At 45.2% G+C, this 21,917-nt stretch overlaps 1 protein-coding gene across 2 annotated transcripts; it reads right to left on the bottom strand.

Moving 5' to 3' along the window:
- Positions 1 to 980: 980 nt before the first annotated feature.
- On the bottom strand, positions 981 to 21,165 carry Tgm7 (transglutaminase 7). 2 transcript variants are annotated; one of them, XM_063250184.1, is made up of 13 exons: positions 21,044 to 21,165; positions 12,333 to 12,515; positions 11,522 to 11,767; positions 10,584 to 10,702; positions 8,992 to 9,120; positions 8,737 to 8,914; positions 7,468 to 7,606; positions 5,374 to 5,477; positions 4,722 to 4,964; positions 3,313 to 3,639; positions 2,791 to 2,951; positions 1,466 to 1,599; positions 981 to 1,243 (listed from the first exon to the last, which is right to left on the bottom strand). In XM_063250184.1, the coding sequence occupies exons 1-13, from the start codon at positions 21,051 to 21,053 to the stop codon at positions 1,084 to 1,086; spliced, it is 2,133 nt and encodes a 710-aa protein (XP_063106254.1). In that variant the 5' UTR covers positions 21,054 to 21,165; the 3' UTR covers positions 981 to 1,083. The 2 variants fall into 2 exon arrangements, with proteins under 2 accessions (XP_063106254.1, XP_063106253.1); XM_063250183.1 differs by lacking the exon at positions 4,722 to 4,964.
- Positions 21,166 to 21,917: the final 752 nt, after the last annotated feature.

The following is a 21,917-nucleotide window of genomic DNA, read 5'->3' as shown; positions in this document are numbered from 1 at the left end:
TGCCCAGCTATAATTTTTAATTTAAACATTACCTGTATTTCTATCATACTTTGTATGTATTAGAAAAACACATATATTTACAATGACAACTTAAAAAACATGACAAAAGGGGGGAAAGGACCATAAAGATTAGAAAATGTTAGCAGAAGCTGGGCATGATGATGGCACATTGTGCCTGTAAGTCCAGCTACTTCAGAGGCTGAGGCAGGAGAATCACAAGTTTGAAGCCAGTCTGGGCATCTTAGCAAGACTGTGTTTTGAAATTAAAAACAAAAAACGTTTCTAAAGGGCTGAGGTGCAGCTCGGCCCTCCCTGGGTTCAACCTTGCTGTCTCCCGGCAAAAAAGGGAAGAGATTTCCCCTGAGGTTGGAATTTTTTTTTCTTTCCAAACTAGCAAGAAGGAACACAGATGATTTTGATAACTGTAAGGAAAATGGCACAAAAGAGTGGTTCTCTCTGTCCTGAAAATAGCAACATAAAAGAAGCTGAGGAAAGTTAGGGTGACAGGGAGAGGGTAAAGATTAAGCGGTGCAGGCTAGAAGGGGGCTGGGGCTGGGAAAGCAAGGGCACAGTGCCCACTGAGAGGTACCTCCCAGTCCTCCTGGAGGGCTGCACTGGGGGTCCCGGGGTAACGCATGTGGGATGTAAACCTGCCAGGAAGGGGCTGCCCCGCCGTGCTGGGTGCTCCCAGGTAGGCAGCACAGATGGTCTGCTGGCAATGGGCACAGCGCTGTGGTGTCCTCTGCAGGGCTCCCTCTGCTTGAGTCTTACTGGGCAGTGGAGAGGGAGAGACCTAGAGCCTCCATTCCACAGAGGCCATGAGAGGGCTGTGGAGTCTATCCTGTGGTAGAGGCCCTTTAGGGAGCAGGCAGGGGCTCAGGGAGCAAGAAGGTCCCCAGTCACAGAGCTGGCAGCTAGGCCAACAGGACAAACTGGTAGCAATAAGTGTCTGATCAGGGCAGGAGCTGCGACACGAGGGATAAAGAATCTCCATTGTTTCTTCATTTGCTCCCAGGACCAAGGTGGGGCAGGACAGGGAAAGCAGCAAGGAGGCTGAGGGACATCAGGAAGGCAGGACCTGGCTCAGGGAGCTGCAGCTGCGGCCACGAAGATGTCCTTGTAGCCTTTCATCTCCTTGATCTCACTGCTGCTGATGAGGACCTGGAGCTGGCGGGGCCCAGCCTTACTGGGATAGAGGTCCAGGTGAATTTGGATGGTGTCTCCAGACTTCAGAGTCCCAAGTCTGGAAGTCAAAACGATGCTGTTAGACTCTAAAAGAGTGATGGACAACTTGGGTGGGTGTTTGGGGTCCCCTGTGGTGGGTGAGCACCTGCCACTCCATAGCACCACCGAATTCCCCCTCTCCTGAGGAGGCCAAGGAGTAGAGGCACAGGGGCACCATCCAGAGTCTCAGGAGGAGACTCACAAGGGACCTACTTGAGAGGCGGACAACGGTATTACTTACTCTTCTGTTATCTGTCCATTGATGAGGCCACTTCCTTCCAGCACCATTGTGCAGTCATTCAGGGCCACTGTGAGCGTATTGGTAAGTGAGATCTGGACCTTCAGGGCCTTGCCCACCTCAGCTGTCTGGGACACCTGTGTAGACAGAAGACAGAAGTGTCCTGGTAATGGGCCTTGCTTCTGCCCTCCGGTCAGTAGCCTTCCTTCCCTGTCTCCAAGGACTGTTACTTCGAGATAGGATACTGCGGCTGGGAGGGAAGACTGGAACTGAGAATATCTAAGGTTAACACATGTGCTGGCCTGTTTTGGAAGTCAGGATATTCCAGGAAGCTACCATCCTGGAGCCCACTTCCCTCCCCACCATGTCATTCAAGATGCCTAGTAGATTTCAACTGAAGGGCTAGTTGTGAAGGTTAGAGGTGTATAACATTTATGCTGAGTGAAGCGGCATCCTGAGAACAAATACTATCAACCACAATTAATTAGTAATGTCTGGTGCAGGCACGGCAGAAGACAGGAGCCTCATGTGTGCCACTGGTGTATCAGTGAAGCCATCTTGACCTTGCACTTTACCAGTGAGGATACAAAGAGGCCAAGGTCCCATGATGTGGGAAGGCAGAACCAGGCCCTGACCCAGATCCCAGCACTGAATCTGTTCCATGCTGCTGTATCCTTCTGTCCACTCAAGATTTTTCAGTGGTGTTCAGTGCTTCAGCCTGTGTCACAGCAGCACAGCCTCGGCCCATACGGGGAGGCAGGGATTCTGTCCTACTCACTTCTGGAGCTCACTCCTGTGCCTAGTACAGTGCCAGCCAGGTGAGGACTGTTGGTAAGCAAGTCTTGAGCTGAAATGAGCTCTGACCAGTAGGATGTATGCTGGCTTCATCAGAGAATCAAGGAAAATGAAGAACACACTCAGGTTATTTAGAATTCAAACAAAAGGCCAAGTCCATATTGAGGGGGTCAAAACAGATAGGGTTAAAATGAATTTGGAATCCAGGAGAGTCACACAAACTATCCCACAGTCCCACACCAATGGGGACCAATTTTCAGCCTACTCAGCATCTGCTGTGCTGTGCTGTGCTTGAACCCTGTGTCAAGCAGGGCTCTGCCTGGATAATGGGCACAATAGCTGCTAATCTTCGCCAAACATTATTGGTAGAATGTCACCTCTCCTAGGCACACCGCCCTGCACTTGGTACATGCTGCTCAGTAACCATCACTTTGGTGTCTGGGGCAGGACAATGTCTTATTTGCTGCCATCCCCCAAGACCTGTGCTGGATGAGGCAGAGAGCCCTGAGGCCCCATCTCTGCCAAGACCTCACCTCAATAGACAAGTGTGGAGGCTCCAGACAGAGGTCTTTTACGACCAGCATGGACCTCCCAGTCTCTTCATCCTTGGCAATGCCAGACATGCGGATCAGCTTTTCATCAGTCAGCTTGTTTCTGTAATTGGTGAAGGGCAGCAGGAGTGGCCAGTGTATCTCTGCACAGACAAACACATCTTGAGTCCAGAGCATGGGTCAGAGATGGAAGGAAAGAGGGAGGGCGGGGAGAGAAAATACACAGGTAAGAGAAAAATGTGAGTTTTCATGTAGAAAAAGAAAGACAGAGTATTCATTCGACCGACACAGATGGCCTCTGGAGCTCACTGCTGTTCCACCTGGCAAGACGGTTTCTGAGGTACCGCAATGGGCATTTCATCAATGGGCAGCAGCCCTCTGCCTGCACTGGCTGTGCATGCACTGCCGGGGGCTTTCTGTGATCTGGCCAGACCAACCCAGCCCAGTTCACAGACTTGAAGTCTTGTCTTTGTAGGAGCCTCCTCAGGCCAGTCTCATACGCACCTTGCCCAAAATCCAGGTCCAGGTGCACTGCTTGCTTCCACAGGGGCTCCCTTGTGCCGCCCCCATGCAACAGGGCCTGGGCACAGAACCGCACCTCCAGTCTGATGGGACCCTGGCGGTGGGTACTGTCCCGCACCCTCTGGACATGCAGGGTGAGGAGCAGGTCCTGGCCCCACGTGGGAGCCCTGGCCAGGTAAAGCCGCAGCCGTGCTGGCTGAGACTTAAAGGCCGCAGAGCCCAAAAGATCCAGGAGGGACGAGGAGGCCCCTTCTTGTCCCAGCATTTTCCGGGAAGCCTTCATGAATACAGAGCGCTCCTCCGGGGATCCTGGCAGGACAGAGACACGAGAAAGACCTCAGTGAGGAGGAGTAGAGACAACAAATGCCTTCCAGCTTTCCTCCTGAAGCTCGAAGAGCAACGCGGCGACCGGGCTGCAAACATGGGCGTTGGTGCTGCTCACTCTGACTCCGCGTCCTTGCTCTGCTCCACCAGGGTCTCTTCTTCCACTGGGGCTCAGGATGATACCAGCACCAGCTGGCCTCACAGAGTGGCCCAGAAAAGCTGAGTTAAGTGTGTTGCTGAAATTAATCACTCAGCACTGTCCTTTGTCATCAATACAGCCACCTTCACCATTTATCATTGTCATCTGGTTTATCTGACCCTCCAAACATCCTGTCTTCTAAAATATTTATTTGAGTCTTTTACATAGAATCCCTTGTCTTGCCTTTGGGGGCTACTCAACACTGAGGAAAAAACAAAACAAAACATTGAAATATGGCCTGTGTTAACCCCACAGTGTGACTCTTTAGGAGCAGTACCTGTGCACCAGAGGGTCTATCCACAGTGCTGTCCTGCATCAGCTCACTTAGCCCTCTGAGCTGTCCCATTTCACAGATGAGGAAGTGGAGGTGTGGGGATGGCAAGGCTCCCACTTTACACAGCCAGAACATGGCATGGCCTGCTCAATCCTCAGGCATCCCCGTGGGAATGTCCACTCCCTCTCATGGGCCCTCGAGCCCTTTCCCTCCTGAATGTCCACCTCTGCCCTTGTCATCACCTCTACTTCCGTGGACAGACAGCAGTGTGACCCTGGCATAGAGTTGCCAGATAAAATACTCCAATTAAGTTTTAATTCCAGTCTTACACAACAAGAAATTTCCAGTACAGTATGTGACACGCAACATTGGAACGTTTATACTAAAAACACAGCCATTGCAAAGAAATAACTACTTTTTAGTAAATTTCATGTACTAATACAATATTTGCTTACCTGAATGAATTTGGAGTTGAAATTTAACCAAGGGGCTTGTATTTTTGTTTGCTAGGGCCACATGCTTCCTGGAGTCTGCCGTGAGGAGGCACCATCCCAGGAGCTACACCCACCCTTCTGCAAACCCTGGCCCAGGCACCTTCTGGATACTTGTAGACATAGGTGATGTCTTGGCGCTGGTCTGACCCTACCATCTTGGTGCTGATCTCTTTCCCGATGGCACTGGCGTTGTGGGCCAGGATTTCCTGGACCGTGCCATCCTCAAAGAGCCAAATGACTTCATCCGCATTCACCTCGGCGAACACAAAAGGTGTGTCATAGGCCAGGTGGACATCCCCTTCTTTGATGGCCTTCACAGAGGCAGGGCCGCAGCAAAACAGCCCTGTGGGTGGATAGGAGTTGTGGGGTATTGTGCTGATATGTGGGCCAGCGTGGCTGGATGCAGCCATGGAAGGTAGGGACAAAGGAGAAGCAGTGGCACTAGTGACCTTTACCCTTGGGGTGTCCTCCACTTTACCAAGCTCTTTCCCTGCATTAACTCATCTGGGCCTCTGAGCCACCATGTGATGTGGCTATTGCCATCACCCAATTTACAGGTAAGAAAATAATAAAGAAGCCCAGTGACTTTTCCGGGCGACCCCACTGTCAACCACAAAGCTGGATTCACCATCTGAGGCTGGCTTGGCTCCACCTCTGGGTAGGGGTGAAATGGGAGGAACATTTCTCCCCTCCAGCCTCCAGGTCACACAGTCCCTCCCAGAGATCGGCCCGCCTCTGTGGTCCTCACGCACTGCTGCTGGTTTGCTGGGGAGTGGGGTCCAGGACCTGCCACCCGTTGTATCCCGGTGGGAGATCTTTCCGGATCATCCAGCACTCATTCCAGACGTGAAAGTTCCTGCGGAGGGAAGAAAGGACACAGGTTTATATATACTGCGGATTTGCCAGGTACCAGGTACTAGACACTAAGATGGGTGTTTGTTGTTCTTTCTTTTTTCTTTTACTGTTTATTAGAAAGTAATTCCAAGCTTGTAATTGTAAGAGTAGTACAAAGAACACTTACCTATGCAATTCCTGTGCTACTAATGGTTTTTTCCACTTTTTCTATTAATATGAATATGAAGTATGATTGAACAATATGATAAATGTTTAAATTTTAAAACTGATTACACTAAAAGACATATTAACACCCCTTAAAATATTCCCCCTTCCTTCAAACACATCTATATGATAGTTCTTGCCATTTTCTGAAGCAGTTCTGGAAATCCTTTCATAAATGTCTTTAGCTGTACTGCTGTGGCTACCTCAGCATCCTGAAGCAATTCAAAACATTTACCTTTCATGGTCATTTTGCCTTTAGGACGAGCCAGAAGTCTCATGGTGCCAGATCCGGTGAACAGGTGGATGAAGACACCTTGATGTTTTTGTAAGCCTGCCTTTCCACAGAACGGCATTTGGCAGCAAAATTCAACATGGGTTTTTTTAAAATCATACTTCAGAAAGACACCCACAAAACAAGACTTCAGAACTGCTTCAGAAAGCGGCAAGAACAATGTGTTAAGTATGTTTGAAATGAAGGGGAATATTTGGGGGTGATTAATGACAATATGTCTTTTACTGTAATCATTTTTAGAAGGCATTCACCACATTTTTGATCACTTTGTGTGTACACACTTCAATATGTGTTTTCTTTTCTTTTTTTCTTTCTTTTTTTTTTTTTTTTTTTTTGTCTTTTTCATTTTTATCGGTACCAGGGATCGAACTCACAACCGCCTGCTTTGCAGGGCAGGTGCTTATGCCGCTGAGCTAAATCCCCAGTCCCTTCAATATGTGTTTTCAAGAATAGGGATATTTTTCATGTAACATTTAATCAACCTTAGCACTTAAAATTCCTACAACACTTTAATTTATGTCTATATTTCCATTTTATCAGTTGACCTAATGTTTATTCTTTTTTTCTGGTACCAGGTATCGAACTCACAACCTCGTGCTTGCCAGGCAGGCACTGTGCTGCTGAGCTGCACTCTAGGATCAGATTTACTTGTCTACTACTATGATCTCATAACAGTTCTTCAGCCTTACTTTTATCACATTGACATTCTGAATATGGTCATCGATTATTTCTCTCTCTCTCTCTCTAGCAGAGTGGTCTCTGTTTTGGGCTTGCCTGACATTTTCTCATGACTGGTCTCAGACGATATATTCAGAGAAAGAATTCTACACAAGCATCTCGGTTTTCACATACATCATTGCTTCTGGAGTCTGAGCCCTTGGGGAGCAGAGGTGTGGATCCCAGGCTGAAACCCCATCACTGCTTGCTTCTCTCTCCTTCCACCCTAATGACCCAGAGAAATAATGGAGGTTCTGTGAGAATGGGCTCAAAGGATGCCAGCTAGAAATCATGCCAAGCGTTTTACCTGGAAACTTACTGGAAAGGAAAAATGAGAACCCACACTTGGGGTACCATAGAGAAGGGGGAAACAGCTAGGAAAAGAGAACTGAGATGCACAAAGAAAGGGACAGAAGTAGGTGACGCATGGAGAGGAGAAAGTGCAGGGAGACCAGCAGAGGAGGTCGGAGGCAGCTGCCCAGGCTCTGTCCCTGGCAGGGGGAGAAAGGGAACACACGGAAGGGCAGGGGAAGGGACAAGCTGACAGAGAGCTTAGGTCAGGGGTGAGGACGCACAGCTCTGTGTGTGGTTGAGGCTTCCCCATGTTCTCCCAGTGTCTAGCTCTGAAATGAGTTTGATTTGATACCTAAGTAGAAGAGCCTCTGGGTTGGGAGATTTTCTCCAAGCCTCAACTATAATGTAGAGGGCAGAGCCAGTGAAGTTCCCCTCTGCCCCCAGCTGGGACAGAGCAGAGGTCTGCTCAAGGCCGTGTCCTTACCATACTTGGTCTCGTTTCTGAGTTGGAAGCATCTCTGCACTTCGGTCATAGTAGGTATCGATGGTCAGGTTCCCATCTGTGTTGTGTGCAGAATGGAAATTGGAAACAACACGGGTTGGGACACCCAAGCATCTCATCACTGAAGAGAAGGAAAAGAAGAGGGTCACAGAACTCATTCTGAGCAGAATTACTGCTTTTTCATGTATAATTTCCTTCTTTTCTTCTTTTCTTTTTTCATTACTGCAAATTGAACTCAGAGCCTTCCCACTGAGCTGTGTCCCCAGCTCTTCTCTGTTTTTAACTTTGAGATGGGGTCTCACTATGTCACTAAGCTGTGCTAGACTTGAACTCGTGGCCTTTCTGCCTCAGCCTCCCAGTGTTGGGATTATGAGTACCATCACACCCAGCCTCTATACCTCATTTCCAACTTTAAAACTGGAGGAGAAAAAGGAGCCGAGATTTTTACAGAGCCTCACCTGTAACTCCTGTATTCCTAGAGCACCACTGCCAGGCCCAGCATTCACTGCCTGCTGGCCCCATAAATGGTTTCCATCTCACAGAGAGAAAGAAATCATTTGAGAGTCACTTACAATAATAATGAACAACCAATTCATCGTCTAGGGCTTTTTCCCACTCAGCAGCTTTCCAAGTTAAAAACAGAGAACTCAAAAAGTCATTTGATAATTAGAAAAAAATGTAAGTCTCCCTGTGCCCTGGCCAGTTTGAAAAAGAAAGCAGAGTGAACTCAGGTACGCGGCCCAGCTCCTCTTGCTATTGCCCTGTGCAGCAGCATGCTGAGCCGGACCAAGTGACTTTCAGCTCTGAAGTTCTGGATCTGCTGTTCCACTTACAGGTAAGAGTCGGGAAGAGAGGGAAAAGAAGGGCACCAGGGAAGGGACAGAAGGGCACTGTTTTGTCTAGAGATGCAATGGCAACTATTGTCAGAGACCTTTGATGAGGCAGTAGCTCTCCCTTGTGGTGTCTCAGGAGAGTGCTACAAAAACCTTAAAACTGAGCAGAGATATTGGACAGAGATCTACCTCTGCCTGGCAACCACAAACCAACCTATTCAGTGGCCATTCTAACAGCTTCCTTCTCCATCCAGCAGACTGCACAGGTCAGCTCCCCGAGACTGACCAGTGTGCTGACAAGCCTGTGGGGGTCATGGGCAAGCCACTGGACCTCATGAGTCATAGGTGGCTTTTCTGAAAAGAGACAATCACAGTCTGGCCTTGGAAGGTCATGAAGACGGAGGAGCTCTTCACTCACCAGTGCACATCACAGAGGCAAAGACCCAGCACTGTCCGTACTTCACAGGCTGCCCGCCCTGAGCTGACCACTGCCGCAGGATGGCCACACTGCCATTCCACTCAAGTGGACTGATGCCTCTGGAGTAATCCTCACCCCAGTTCCCCTCCAGCACACCACTGTCATCATTGCTGTTGATCTGCAAAGGACAGACGCACGATGTCCACAATGCCCACCGGATGAAGATCAAACTGTCCCGGGGACTGTGGGTCTCACCATGGCGCTCACCACCCTGCACACATACACCACGTCGTTCCGCTGGGAATGGTCCTTAGCTGGGTTCTTTAAGAAGTACAGGCTCTTGTTCAGGATCTCAAAGCAGATATCTATGATGTCCTTTTCAAACTTCCAAGGCATTGCAAAGGAGAAAAGAGAGAGCAAAAAGGACTAGACCTCTGAAACTTCAAGTCACTTACAGATTTTAAAGATGGTGTGTATGTATTTGTGGCTGGGCAGTGAGAACTAGATATAAGATATGGCCCTGCTTTTGATGAGCTTAGGGAATGTATTTGACTTGGAAGTCTGAAGAACTAAGCAGTGTGGCAGAACATACAGGGAGAATGAAGAGTGAGAGATCTCTGTTGGCTGAGGAGATGAGAGAAGACAGATGCCTGAGGTCTGTGAGCACATGTGCCCCAAGGACTCGGGACGTCCCCTGGAGGGCTTGTGTGAGCAGAAAAAAATCAAACAGAAAACTCAGATATAGTTGACATGAGAGGAGAGGGAGAAGATGTGGAAAGTCTTGAAATGAGGTAGAGAAGCTCAGAGCTGATGCTGTGAGCACTGGAGAGGGTCGGGGAGGTTCTGTCCAGCCCATGTTTATGATGTATGTCTCCACCCTCTGGCTACCAACTGCACTGGAACCCATCTCAGTTGGAAAGATCTTCACAAGCTGCATTGTTGGAGAATGAGGGGAACGTGACCTTTCTCAGCAAGGCTCCCTGCTTCCCCTGGTGCTTTTCCCTGGAGTCTGTGTCCAGGACTGGGGTGGAAGGAAGCAGAAATCACACCCCCTGTGCTTGGTGCTTGTGAGTTGAAAAGTTGTCCACAGCCAAGAGTCCCCTCTGAACAGTGACTAAAATACTTAATGCTATTAAAGAATTATTGCTCATTTTTTTAGTTCTGATCAGTTTTTCAGAGAGAATCATCTTTAGAACTATGTACTACAGTATTACTAGATTAATATATGATGTTTATCTGTAACTTGCTTCCCAAAAATTCATCAACTAGGAAAATGCAAGTGTATTGGCCAGGGCTGACCACGCTCTTCCAGTAAGGGCGACTAATACTTCAGCCCTGGCAGGACTTGACTCTGTCTCCACGACTCAGCTCTGCATCGTAAGCTGAAAACACCATCAGACAACATCAAAGTGAATGTGACGGTTCCAACTGCATGTTCTTCATGGGCACAAATTTGAATTTCACGTATTTTTCAATGTCATAAAATATTTTTAAAAATTCTTTTAGGCAGTTTTGAAATGTAAAACTCATTCTTCCCTTGTGGACCATACAAAAACATGCAGTAGGAAACATCTGTCTCATGCAAATCTCTGAAATAGACGAAAGAAGTTTCACCATAAACTGGTCACTGTTGAAGCTGAGAAATGTGTACTTGGAGGTTCATCACTGGTTGCTAGTCTGCTTTGGTTAAGTTTAACACCCACAGAAAGAAAACTAAAAAGGAAAGACGCCTCCTAGTCTCTCTTTTGCATAGAAATGACCAACACCTCCCACTGGCCTTTGCCACATCCTTTCTGGGACCATGTTGACAAGCCCACCCCCAGCCCACCTTTGGGAGATGGTGTTACCTGCCCGTAGTTCCAGGGCCAGGAGGTGATGAAACTGTCGTGACCCTTGTAAACAAAGCCATAGTCCCTCATGATGTACTCCTGCAGCAGAGTTTCACTTGGCAAGTACACGTCATCCTCTGGGCAGTTAAAAGCAGTAGAAGAAGCAAAGCCCCAAGCCAAAAAACAGAGCAATAAAATTAAAAAACAGTAATGACAGTGTCTTTCTAGAGAACAGGAGGAATAGTAGATTGATGGTAAAAAAAAAAAAAAAAAAAAAAAAAAAAAAAAACCAGGATTGGGCCCCCTGACAAGTTATTATGTGCTTCTCTAGAGAGGCTACCAATACAATCTATATTTTTAAAATAATTTAAAGTGTAGATTTTAAAAGTTACAAGCTTATTGCAGAGACTTGGAAAATATATCAGGTTCCTTTTTTTGCCCTCCTTTTTCTAAAACATTACAATAAAAATATTTTTAAAAGGAAGTTGTACTGCTTATACACATTAACTATATTAAATATTTCATCTGTGGTCCAAAACTATTTCTTTTCACTCAAAAAAAATTGATGATAAAAATAAAATTTAAAAAAGATCAGGCTGAAGGTTGAACAGGGCTAATGCAGGTGGACAGAGAGACAATGGAAATCACTCAGTCTTGCTATTCAGAGATCCCTGCCATTACATTTTAATACACAGTGTGCTGTGCATTCTCTTCCTGTGCACATATATTTAATATAGTTCGGATCATATTGGATTCCTTTTGCTAAACTATTTCCCTTAACATCACATGAGAAGTATTTTCATTGTGCTGTTAAAAACTGGTAGAGGCTATCTTTAGCAAGAGCACATGGGAAAACACCTAGAAATATATAGAATTTATCATCCTATCTTCCTCAGAAGACCCCTGCAGAGAAATCCCAGTGGGTCAGGTGAGCATCACAACCTGGAGCATCCTACCTGTGCTCCAGGGGTTAAACAGCAGGATGAAAGTGCCCAGCAGATAAGTTAGGCTGTGGCCCTGGCTCTGAGCAATCTCCATCCTCAGCGTGTAGTGACCAATGGCCGCGCTGGCTGGTGTGAAAAGGGAGACTTGGAGAGAGATGGAGTCAACAGTGAAGTCAGACACATTCCAGACATTCCCATGCTGGGCCTGTGTAAGGAAGAACCTGGCTCGGGTCCCCAGCAGCTCCGACGGCTCAGGGCCTGGGTTGGAGACAATGACCCCAAGGAAAGCTCAGAAATCTGTGTATTAAATTTCTCACTTATCCCAACACTTGCTAAGTCTTCTGGTGTAAAGCTCTGGTGACCGCTGAGTGTTTACAGGTAGACCACTTTTAAGATCTCTGGTCCTCTGTTTTTGTCTTTTTAACCTGTAAAATGGGAATCATGATAGTACTTACCTGAAACTGTTTTGTGGGTGTTAAACAGAATCAAGTGTGAAGTTTTAGTACACTGTTTCATTTTTTTTTTTTTCCAGGCAGGGTTTTGCTAAGTCACTAAATTGCTCCTGCTGGGCTCGAAATTTCAATCCTCCTGCCTCAGTTTCCCAGAGTGCTGGAATTACAGGTGTGTACCACCATACCTCACTAGCACAGTGGTTTTAAACATTGGCCGCTATGTCCACAGTGCAGAACTACCAAATCTTTAATGGCACTCACTGGGGAATGAATGTGAAGGTCCTGGGGGTCCCAGATTAGAGAGGGAAGGCAGGGATGCTGCAAGTGAACTTTGTAAATGTCTCTATGCTGAGGGAACCTTCAGAGCTCACCGGTCTCGGCCACGAAGGTGATGTGGTCACTGTGGGGCTGGAAGGGCCGGTTGAAGGCCAACTGGAGGCTGAAGAGCTGGCCTCGGCGCAGGATGAGCCGCTCCACGCCCATCTCCTGTGTGTGGTGCTCCTTGTTGTTCCTGGCGCTGTGCAGGTCCACAGACCTGAGCTCCAATGCTGCCACTAGGAGTGGGGAGGGACAGGTCACTGGCCAGCTCTGACTGGGTTCAAGAGCCCCTGACAATTCTCAGCTATTTCTGTGGGAACCCACTCTGACTTAGGTAAGAGTCCAGTCCCCTTCTTAGCTCTTCTGCTTTCTACCTTCACAACTCAGCCCTACAGGGAAATTAAATAGGTTGGGACCAGGAATGGGGAGGACTTCAAGCCTAGTGACTTCTGCACCCAAACCTGGAGCCACAGTGCTAAAAGACTGAGGCCTAAGAAGACAAACTGGTTCCATATACTAAAAGTTACTTCATCACCCTGACGTAAGAACAAATTTAATTAGAATTCTGTAAGTGAGGTCAGTGGGCTGACTGGAGGCTACAGCCTCAGTTACAGGACAAGTTCCTGCATTAGGTTACTAGGGAGTTTACAACCTGTTTCCTGCTTCTCACCCATTCCAGGCTTATGAGGAGGACACTGGTCACTTTATCAGGTGTACACCTAATGTACGGTTGTGAAATTGTTAGAGTGCAGCGGTCAAGTGTGCAGGCTGTGGAGTGACATGGCTCCGGTCGTCACCTCCACAATTCACTGTGGGGCCTTGAGCAAGTTGCTTAATGTCCCTAGACATCAGTGTCCCCATCTGAAATCTGGAGAGACAATTTTCTTCCTATTTCCTTGAATTCACATAGCAGTAAGAGAGGATGCACATGTGAGAATCTTTGCTTTATGAGAGAGATGGACAGGGTAAGTGCTCAGCCATTACTATCCATTCTTGACAATTGTAATAACACAATCTCTGATTGCATTTGTGTTGCTATTTTTGCTGGCAATGTTTATCCTGTGTTCACTGTCCAAAACCCATTAGGTCTTTCTCTAAGTAGAACATCAAATTAACCCCAGTTATTCTCCACAAGGGATATGGTTCCCTGGAGGATGCTTGGTGATGCCCAAATGTTGCTGTGGCTGTGGGGATGCAGCTGACCAGCATCCTAGGGAAAAATCATGATGGTTGTTGTGACCTTTGCATTTTGAACTTCCACATAGATTCTCTGTTTCTGACTCTTTCCTAACTGTTGCAATGTTTTGTATCCTAATTCTTTCACCTGGATGCTTTACTTTGCCATCAGTATGTTGGTAAACTGTTTTCTAGGTCTTCATCCAAGTCACTGGGCCTAGATAGTTTGACACATTAGGGTTTAAGTCTGAGGCCAATGGAGTATCCTCAGAGCATCCCTCCAGATTCATAAAGGGCCACTGAGCAATACTAGCTATGAATGCACATAAATACTTACATAAAGAAGTTGAATTAGATCCTTTAAAATTTTTTTCAAAGTCCAAAAATCAAATCCAGCTTTTGTGTTTTTATCTTTTCTACAAGTTTGCTAAATGTCTGACTGAAAACAGAACATTTGTAAAGCTCCTTTGATCCATTTCTAGGAACAGTCTTTTCTTGGAGTAGAATCATCAACAGTAATTTTTTGGGTCAAATGGTATACAGTTTTTAACCCTCTTCCTATACATTGGGCATTTAAGTAGCTATGCTATTGGAAAGAGAAAACTCAAGGAAGATCTCAGACAGACCCCTTTGAGTTACTTAATGGCATTTTTAAAACATTGGGCCTGACACATTAATAGTTTATGGAATCAAGGTGACCAATGTTTAAAGAAAAGAAGAAAAGAGATCACAATGCACTGTACAAAAGAGACCACAATGCACAATGTATTTAAGAAGAGAAATTATAATTTTATGTGCAACTGGGCCATAGCATAAATTTTGGATCATTATCAAAGGTGTGAAAGCAGCTGGCCTAGATCTGTTGGAAACTAGTTACATCTCACTTGTTTCTGAGGGGTGTGAAATGTTCACAGCAGGATCTCTGAGCCTTCTCAGGAATCCGCTCCATTCTCTACCTCCTTCCCAGAAGCCCATCCACCTTGAAAAATCTATACCCAAAAAGGCAGTAAAGTGCATATGGGAGACTTTACGGGCCCTGGAACAGCCCTTTCCTGGCTGCTGTTCACAGCTTGACATAGTTCCCAAGGACAAGCAGTACTGTTCGATTTACCCAGACCTCTCTGAGTTTGGAAAGGAAAGAGGAGCAGAAATGATGCCATCTTCCTCTCTGTCCCCAAAGTTGCAGTGCACAGAGAATGTCTTCTCCATTAGGCATTTAAGTTTTCCTTCTATTCCACTTAACACAATTATGCACTTGGCTCACTGATGGCTTTTCATGTCAAAGAGACAGTGTCTCAAGAGAACAATAAGAAGGGCTTCCACAGGCGCCAGGAAAGAAAGCTGAGAGAATCAGGAAGAGGCTCAACAGTGCAGGAAATCCAGCAGCATCACTTAGAAAAACATGCCAGCACCCACAAGTCTGACTTGGCTGCAGTCCCTCAGCAGTTAGCGACATGAGTCAGAGAGGCGAGCCCCAGACATGAGACTCCTTGTGCTTGGCTGACTAACAGAAAGAGGAGTAGAAATGATCAAGGCATATCCTGGTATATTATCAGTGTTTGAACAACACAGGAGACATTAAAACATCATTTGCTTGTGAGGAATTATGAGAAGCGTTGGACATGGTGACACATGCCTGTAAGCCCAGCACTCGGGAGGCTGAGGCAAGAGGATCACTGCAAATTTGAGAACAGCCTGGGCTACAAAGTGAGTTCGACTAGCCTGAACCACATAGTGAGACCCTGTCTCGAAAAAACCAAAAAGAAAAAAGAAACAGAATTGTGAGAAGCGAAACTCCTGTCTTCTGAGACAGCTTGCCTGCGTCCTCACCGAGGCTACACTGCGCGGAGCTTTCTTTGGCTGTGGACTATGAAGCTCCACCTCTCACCCTCATACCACCTTCTTTATTTGGTGCAGAGCATTTGATAAATTCAGAATCAGTTTCACAGAAGCTGAGACCTTTGTCATTTTCTTGAGCCCAGATCCCCCATTCCTAAAATGAAGGATGGTACCCAATTTTTGAAAAGTATAGGTAACGTTCCTGGAACACTTAGAATAGGCCAGTCACTATCTGGAGCATTTTACGCGTCTGCAATCATTAATATTCTCATAGCACTCAGGGCCGTGTTAACATTACTCCTGATAGGTAGGTGCTGGGCAGAATGGAGGCTCAAGCCCAGGTAAGCTGGCTCCATAGCTTGCCCCTGACCTTCGCAGCCCCTGCCTTCCCAGGTGGGAGCTCAGCGGTGTTCACTGAGCTGACCAACACTTGTGCACATGAGGTTTAAGGAGTAATCCAACAGAAGAGTAGGAACAAAGGATTACTATTCATCATAGATAAATGTTAAGATGTTAAGAAGACATTCTTACTATAATCACAGAAATGCAAACTGAAATAATAACAATATCTATAGTTGAACTATTCAAAATATTTAAAAGAATAATAATCTACTTCATTGAAGGCATATGGAAATGGATTTCTCATATAAGGACAATGAGAGTGTAAGTAAATTCATACAAACTTTTTAGAGAAAATCAGCTAATAACCACCAAGATTTAAAGCAGATGTTGCCTTTGACCCAACAGTTAATCTTCCATATAAAAATGTTTGTACATGTATGGAATTATTTTGATGCACACACCCATTACAGTATTGTTTATAGAAGCAATATTAGTAACAACCTAAACGACCATCAATAAGGGATAGTAACAAACTAAATAAACTAATAAACATATGAAAGAAATTATCCCTATTATGCTGGAATGAAAAACTATGTTACTAAAAATTTGGTGGGGGTACTGGGAATGGAACACAGGACCTCATGCTTGCCCGGCAGTAGCTGTGCTGCTGAGTTATATCCCCAGCCCCTAGAAATTTTTATAGGCTAATGTGAATCAACTTGAAAAGATTTCTAAGAGGTGTGATTAAGGTTTTTTAAGAAGTAACTAGGCAAAACGCTTCATACAATTTCATTTACGTAAGAGAAACAATTTTGCGCCATCTAGTACTGTTTGGCAGCAACTGAGCACGTTGTTCATGGGCTGAAGCAGGACTGGGAGCACACATGCACATGAAGGGAGGCAGCTCGGGCTGTGAGGGAGGAGAGGAGACCAGGCTGGAAGGCACCGGGGCCAGGGTGAGCAGGGCTGTTAACTCAGTTGAGGGGCTCCTGTCTGATTTGGTAGTGATGAGTCTGTCTATCCCTATGGGGAATAAATTATCCTGAGGGCAACTTATCAATATCACAATTTATTTATTTGTTTGTTTATTGAGACAGGGTCTTGCTCTGCAGTTCAAAATGCCCTTGAATTTACTTTGTGACACAGGCTGGCCTTAAACTTGTACCAATCCTCTTGCCTCAGCCATCACATCTGGCTATTTATTTCTTTATTTTTTGGACAAGGTCTTTCTATGTAGTTCAGACTGGCATTGAACTCACTATGTAGCCCAGGCTGGCCTCAAACTTGCTGTAATTACAGGGGTGCACCACCATACCTGGATTGTAAAAAAAATTTTTTAAGCCTTAAAACTTCAATACCTTTGGGGCTGGGGATTTAGCTCAGTGGCATAAGCTACTGCCTTGCAAGCAGGCAGTCGTGAGTTCGATCCCCGGTACCGATAAAAAGGAAAAAGACAAAAAAACAAAAACAAAAAAACTTTAATACCTTTGACCTATAAATTCCTCTTCTAAGAAAGTCTTTCCTTTCCTAGGTAAATTATTCAATCAAATGGTACAAAGTTATTAAGCCTCTTCATGTAATTTGAGCATTTAGTAGAATAATGTCCAAGATACATGCTTAGATTTCTAAGATTTTCACTTGTTCACAAAAATGTAAGCATAAGGATGTTCAATGTGACTTAAATATTCTACAATAAGAGCTGGATATGTAAACTTTATTCCTTTAATCTGATGTAATCAACAAAGGCATTAACAGCACCAACATCAAAAAGGAGAAACTAATCCCCTAGATATTAAAAAGCAAAAAAATGGTAGAACCGCAGTGTGTTATGGATTATCTTTGGGTAATAGAATTGTGAAAAAGATTTTCAGTGTTTTCCCAGCTTTTCTTTTTTCTTTTTGTGTTTAGAGGAACCTGTTACTCTGATTACAGGCAGGTTTTTGAGTGTAAGTAGCAGGATTGAAGCTACACATTTGGATTAATTCAGCTCTGGTAAAGCAGTGAGATGTCTGTCAAAACAGCCAAATTCAGAGTCTAATGGGAGAGGAGAAAAAGGCCCACTCTCTGCATGAGGGACTGGCATGTGGCAAACTAATAAATGCAGGCTGAAATACCCTCACTTGCAGGGCTTCCCAAGAGCCAACAGGAGCAAAGAAAGGCCAGCCAGCACAGAGGGCCACAGCCAACAAGGGCCCATGCAGCCAGGCCATTTGAGAAGGCCTGGAATGTGCCAGGTGAAGGCAGCAAATGAAGAGTGATGCCTGGCACAGGCAGCAGACAGAATGGCACCAAATGCCCAGTGGAGCCAACTCTCTTCCTTTTGCCTTTGTCTTTGAGTATATTCCAGCTTCTTCTATTTCTGCATTTCTCATCATTATTATAGGCTTTAGGGCTTTTACAAATACTTCATTCTTATCCTAGAACTCCTATTTAGTCACCGTTTTGAGAGGCTGAGGCAGGCAGATTCCAATTTAAGCTCAGCCAGGGCAACTTAGTGACTTAGTGAGACTCTGCCTCTAAGTAATTTATTGAAAAAGGGCTGAGGATGTAGCTCAGTGCAAAGGCCATGGATTCAATCCCCAGTGCTAAAATATAGTTTCTTCGTTATTTTTCATTTTTCCCTTTTAAAAAATGTGAAAGGATACGTACGTGTGAGTACATATGAAGACTTCTATGTGGCAAGATTACTGTAGTGTTCTGTGCCCCTTTAAGTGTCCTATTACTTGAAATTTCAAATCCAAATTTCTTAGTCAAGGATTCAGTGGCCTCCAGAGGTCCTAATACATCCTCAATCTTATCTCCAAATGGCCCATACAATCTCTTCTTTATTCATGGGCAGGCTCCAAATACATCATGCTCACCTCTGGGCAGCTCCTGCCTCCTCCCTAGTCTCTTTTTGTTTGCACTGGAGCAGTTAGTTATTCAAGCAAAACTCAGCATCCCCCTCCTCCCTGAAACCTTTCCCAAGCATTTCAGAATATGGAGGTGTCTTAATACCTGCAACCATAATTTTATATCTACCTAATCTTTACTAACGCTAATTAAGCTCCAGGCTTTGCATGCATCTTCTTCTCCTCTCCCTACAACTACCCAGTTAGAGATTACCAACTCTGTGTAACAGATGAGCAGGAAAGTCATCGGTGAGGTGAGGTAACTTGTGCAGTGTCACCTATCTAATACGTGACAGAATTGGCATTTAAATCTAGATATTGACTTCAGAATCTAGCTCTTCACCTCCACCCAGAGTGGGTGGAGTAGAGGTTTTCAGACCATTTTTCCCCCACAGTGAATTTTCTGCTTTTTTCAAACGAAAAAAATAAACAGATTTTAAGAGAAGCTATTCTAGTAGAAGAACCACGCAGACCTCCACTGCCCCCTCTTACAGCAGGCATCTGTGTAGCATGTAAGGGGTTCAAAACTACACAATGAAAACCACAGGGGTGGTGCACACCTGTAATACCACCACTCTGAGAGGCTGAGGCAGAAAGATCACAAATTCAAGGTCAGTCAGGGCAACTTAGTGACTTCTGAGAATCTTTATGCAAAAATGTAAAAAGCTTTGAAGGGCTGGGACTGTAACTCAGTGTACTTCTATCCCCAGGAACGATCTCTCTCTCTCTCTCTCTCTCTCTCTCTCTCTCTCTCTCTGTCTCTGTCTCTCTCTGTCTCTCTCTGTCTCTCTCTCTCTCTCTCTCTCTCTCTCTCTCTCTCTCTGCCCTAGCTCAGCCTCCTCATTCTAAGGTGCCCAAAAAAACAAACAAAGAAAAAAATGCAGAAGTCTTGAAGCAGCACAGCAGGACAGGACAGGACAGCTCCAGGACTCAGCAGATCTGTCTCCCTGCTTGGCAATTTCTTGGGCTCTGTACAGTCTATTTTTCAGCTAATTACTGGCTACTGGTTTGTTTCCTTGGGATATCACTGTTGCTTACTGGTATCCACATGACTGACTTTTTTATTGTTCATATCTCATACCCAGCAATTCTAATAACTGTTGGCAAGAGAAAGGTGTTCCCAGACCACTGCACCAGTTAAATCATTAGCTCTTTTTCTCATGTACAGAGGATTATCATTCACAATATATAAAAGTTGCTCTAAATACTAAGGAGATAGCCTTGCTGTCTGCCTAGTCAAGGAAATGCAATTGAACCCATATTGAGATTCATTTTTGACCCATTAAAACATTTAAAAGAATACACTAACCTATTTTGTTGAGGGACTGTTTCCTACACTGATGGTGAGAGTATAAATTCATGCAGGCATTTTAGAGAAAATATGTGGATTATCCACCCAAACTGAAAGCAGAGATTGCCTTTGCTCCAATACTTGTTCTTTTATCTAATATAAAAATATCTGCGCACAGACACAGAGTTATATCAACAGGAACATCCATTGCAGCACTGTTTATAAGAGCAAATATTAGAAATGATGAAAGTATCCATCAATAAAGGGGTAGTAACAAACTAAACAAATTAATGCTGTTAGGTCTGAGGAGGGGAAGAGGGGGAAGGAGTGGTCAGCGGTGGTGGCTGAAAAGAAGTATAAAATTTAAGTAACCTTTATTTTGGGAATGCGGGGAGAGACCCCCGAACCCCCGGGGCGCAGCATCTCCACCCCGGGGCTGGCGATCTCTCTCTGGAACACTCTGTGGAACACGTGGAGTGAAGCACATAAGTAGCCTCGGCCTGGGGTGGAACCCAGGGGGTATTAGGGATGCACAGGTAGCCCATTGGTCTTAGTTTGGCACCAGAGGTAGGTTTGTAAGGGTGGGGGTATAGGGTTACAGGTAAATCTCTAGGGGCGGGGGAGGCAGGAGCTCCCTAATTCCAGCTGAGGCTTTTCCTGGCTAAAGTGTCTTGTCTGGGCCAGCAACGTTTTCAAATGCCTTTTTAAATAAATGCATTAATATCCTCAGAGTGGAAATTGTAATTTATTAAAATTTTTTGACAAGCTAATATACACTGAAATGGGAAGATCTCCAAGATATATAATTAATAGTCTAAAAATCAAGTCATCAAATAATATGTACTACATACTCTCGTTTGTGTAAAATAATTTTGTATAAGGTAGCATCATTTGGAAGTAGTTGATCAAATGATTAGTGGTGCTCTCCTGTGGGAAGGAATAGGGTTGTGAATATTTATGCCAGGTCCTTGTGGGCCTCCTCAGACTTCCCAGAGCCACTCCAGGCTCAGAGTTCTTAAAAATTGTATACAGCTTCAAGAAAGAAGACGAGTAGCCATATTATTCGTGCATCGAGGTCCAAATGAGGGTGGGGAAATAGGAAGGAGCTGGAATACGCGATCAGCCTGGATGCTCCTGTCTCTTCTCCTCACCCCTTACTCTCTCTAGACTTCCCCCTCTCTTGCCTTAGCACTCCAGGAAAGTTACACAGATTGGCAGGACTCACCTGGCTCCATCTCTCTCCTCCTGTTGGCCGAGGCCCTTCAACTAGTCAGCCTTAGGACTGCAGGCTTAATCGCTTTCAGTGCTCAGCCAAAGAGAGCCCTTCACTTCCCCCTGCCCCTCCCATCTCTCCTCTGACAGGAAAGGAGCTCTGCTTAAGCCTTTAAATGTTTGCTGAGGAATTTGCTTCTGTTGCCTTCTGGTTAGGCAGAGAGGACTCCCACATGGTGTGGAAAGCTAAGCTCTGCTCCCATCCATCCCATAGCACTGTCTCTTCAAACCCGAAAACCCATTCACTCTGATCCAGTGCAGTCAAGCATCGCCCAGTGGTGTCAGTGCTGGGGCTAGGAGTGAAAACGTAGCTGTCCTGAAGAAGGTCTTACATGAAGTCACACGCACATGCACACACACACAGAATTTGTACAACCCATTAAGATAAGGACAACATTGAACCTTGAAGAAAAACAAAGCACACTGAAAATTTTAATCTATACTGTAGATTAAAAACAAAGTTTGTGAAAGTTTCCAGTGGCAGGGGAGTATGACAGGACAGTAACTAAGGAAAGAAAAACACAAAATCAGTGTAGCTAATTCCACGGTATAAAAAATACTATTTGTACAGATAGGCCTATTTTTGAAAGATGGAAAAAAATTTAAGAAACCAGGACTGTCTAAGAGCAGAGAGATCATAAGTGATTTATGATTTCCCTGTGCATATTTTACTGAATCAGCAAATTTCCACAGTAGGAGTGTAAGATGTTTTTAATCAGGAAGGAGAAACATATTTAAGAGAAAGTGAGTAGAGGGGCAGGAAATTGAAGGCAGGCCATCTGGACATGTAAACATGTGTTACTGGATTCATCATGTTTTGTTTTTTG

This window comes from Cavia porcellus, unplaced genomic scaffold (assembly GCF_034190915.1).
Source record: "Cavia porcellus strain 051 isolate PalLab524CR breed Dunkin Hartley unplaced genomic scaffold, mCavPor4.1 scaffold_6, whole genome shotgun sequence".
In the NCBI taxonomy this organism is placed as follows: Eukaryota; Metazoa; Chordata; class Mammalia; order Rodentia; family Caviidae; genus Cavia; species Cavia porcellus.
This window is presented reverse-complemented; position numbering and strand designations above follow the sequence as displayed.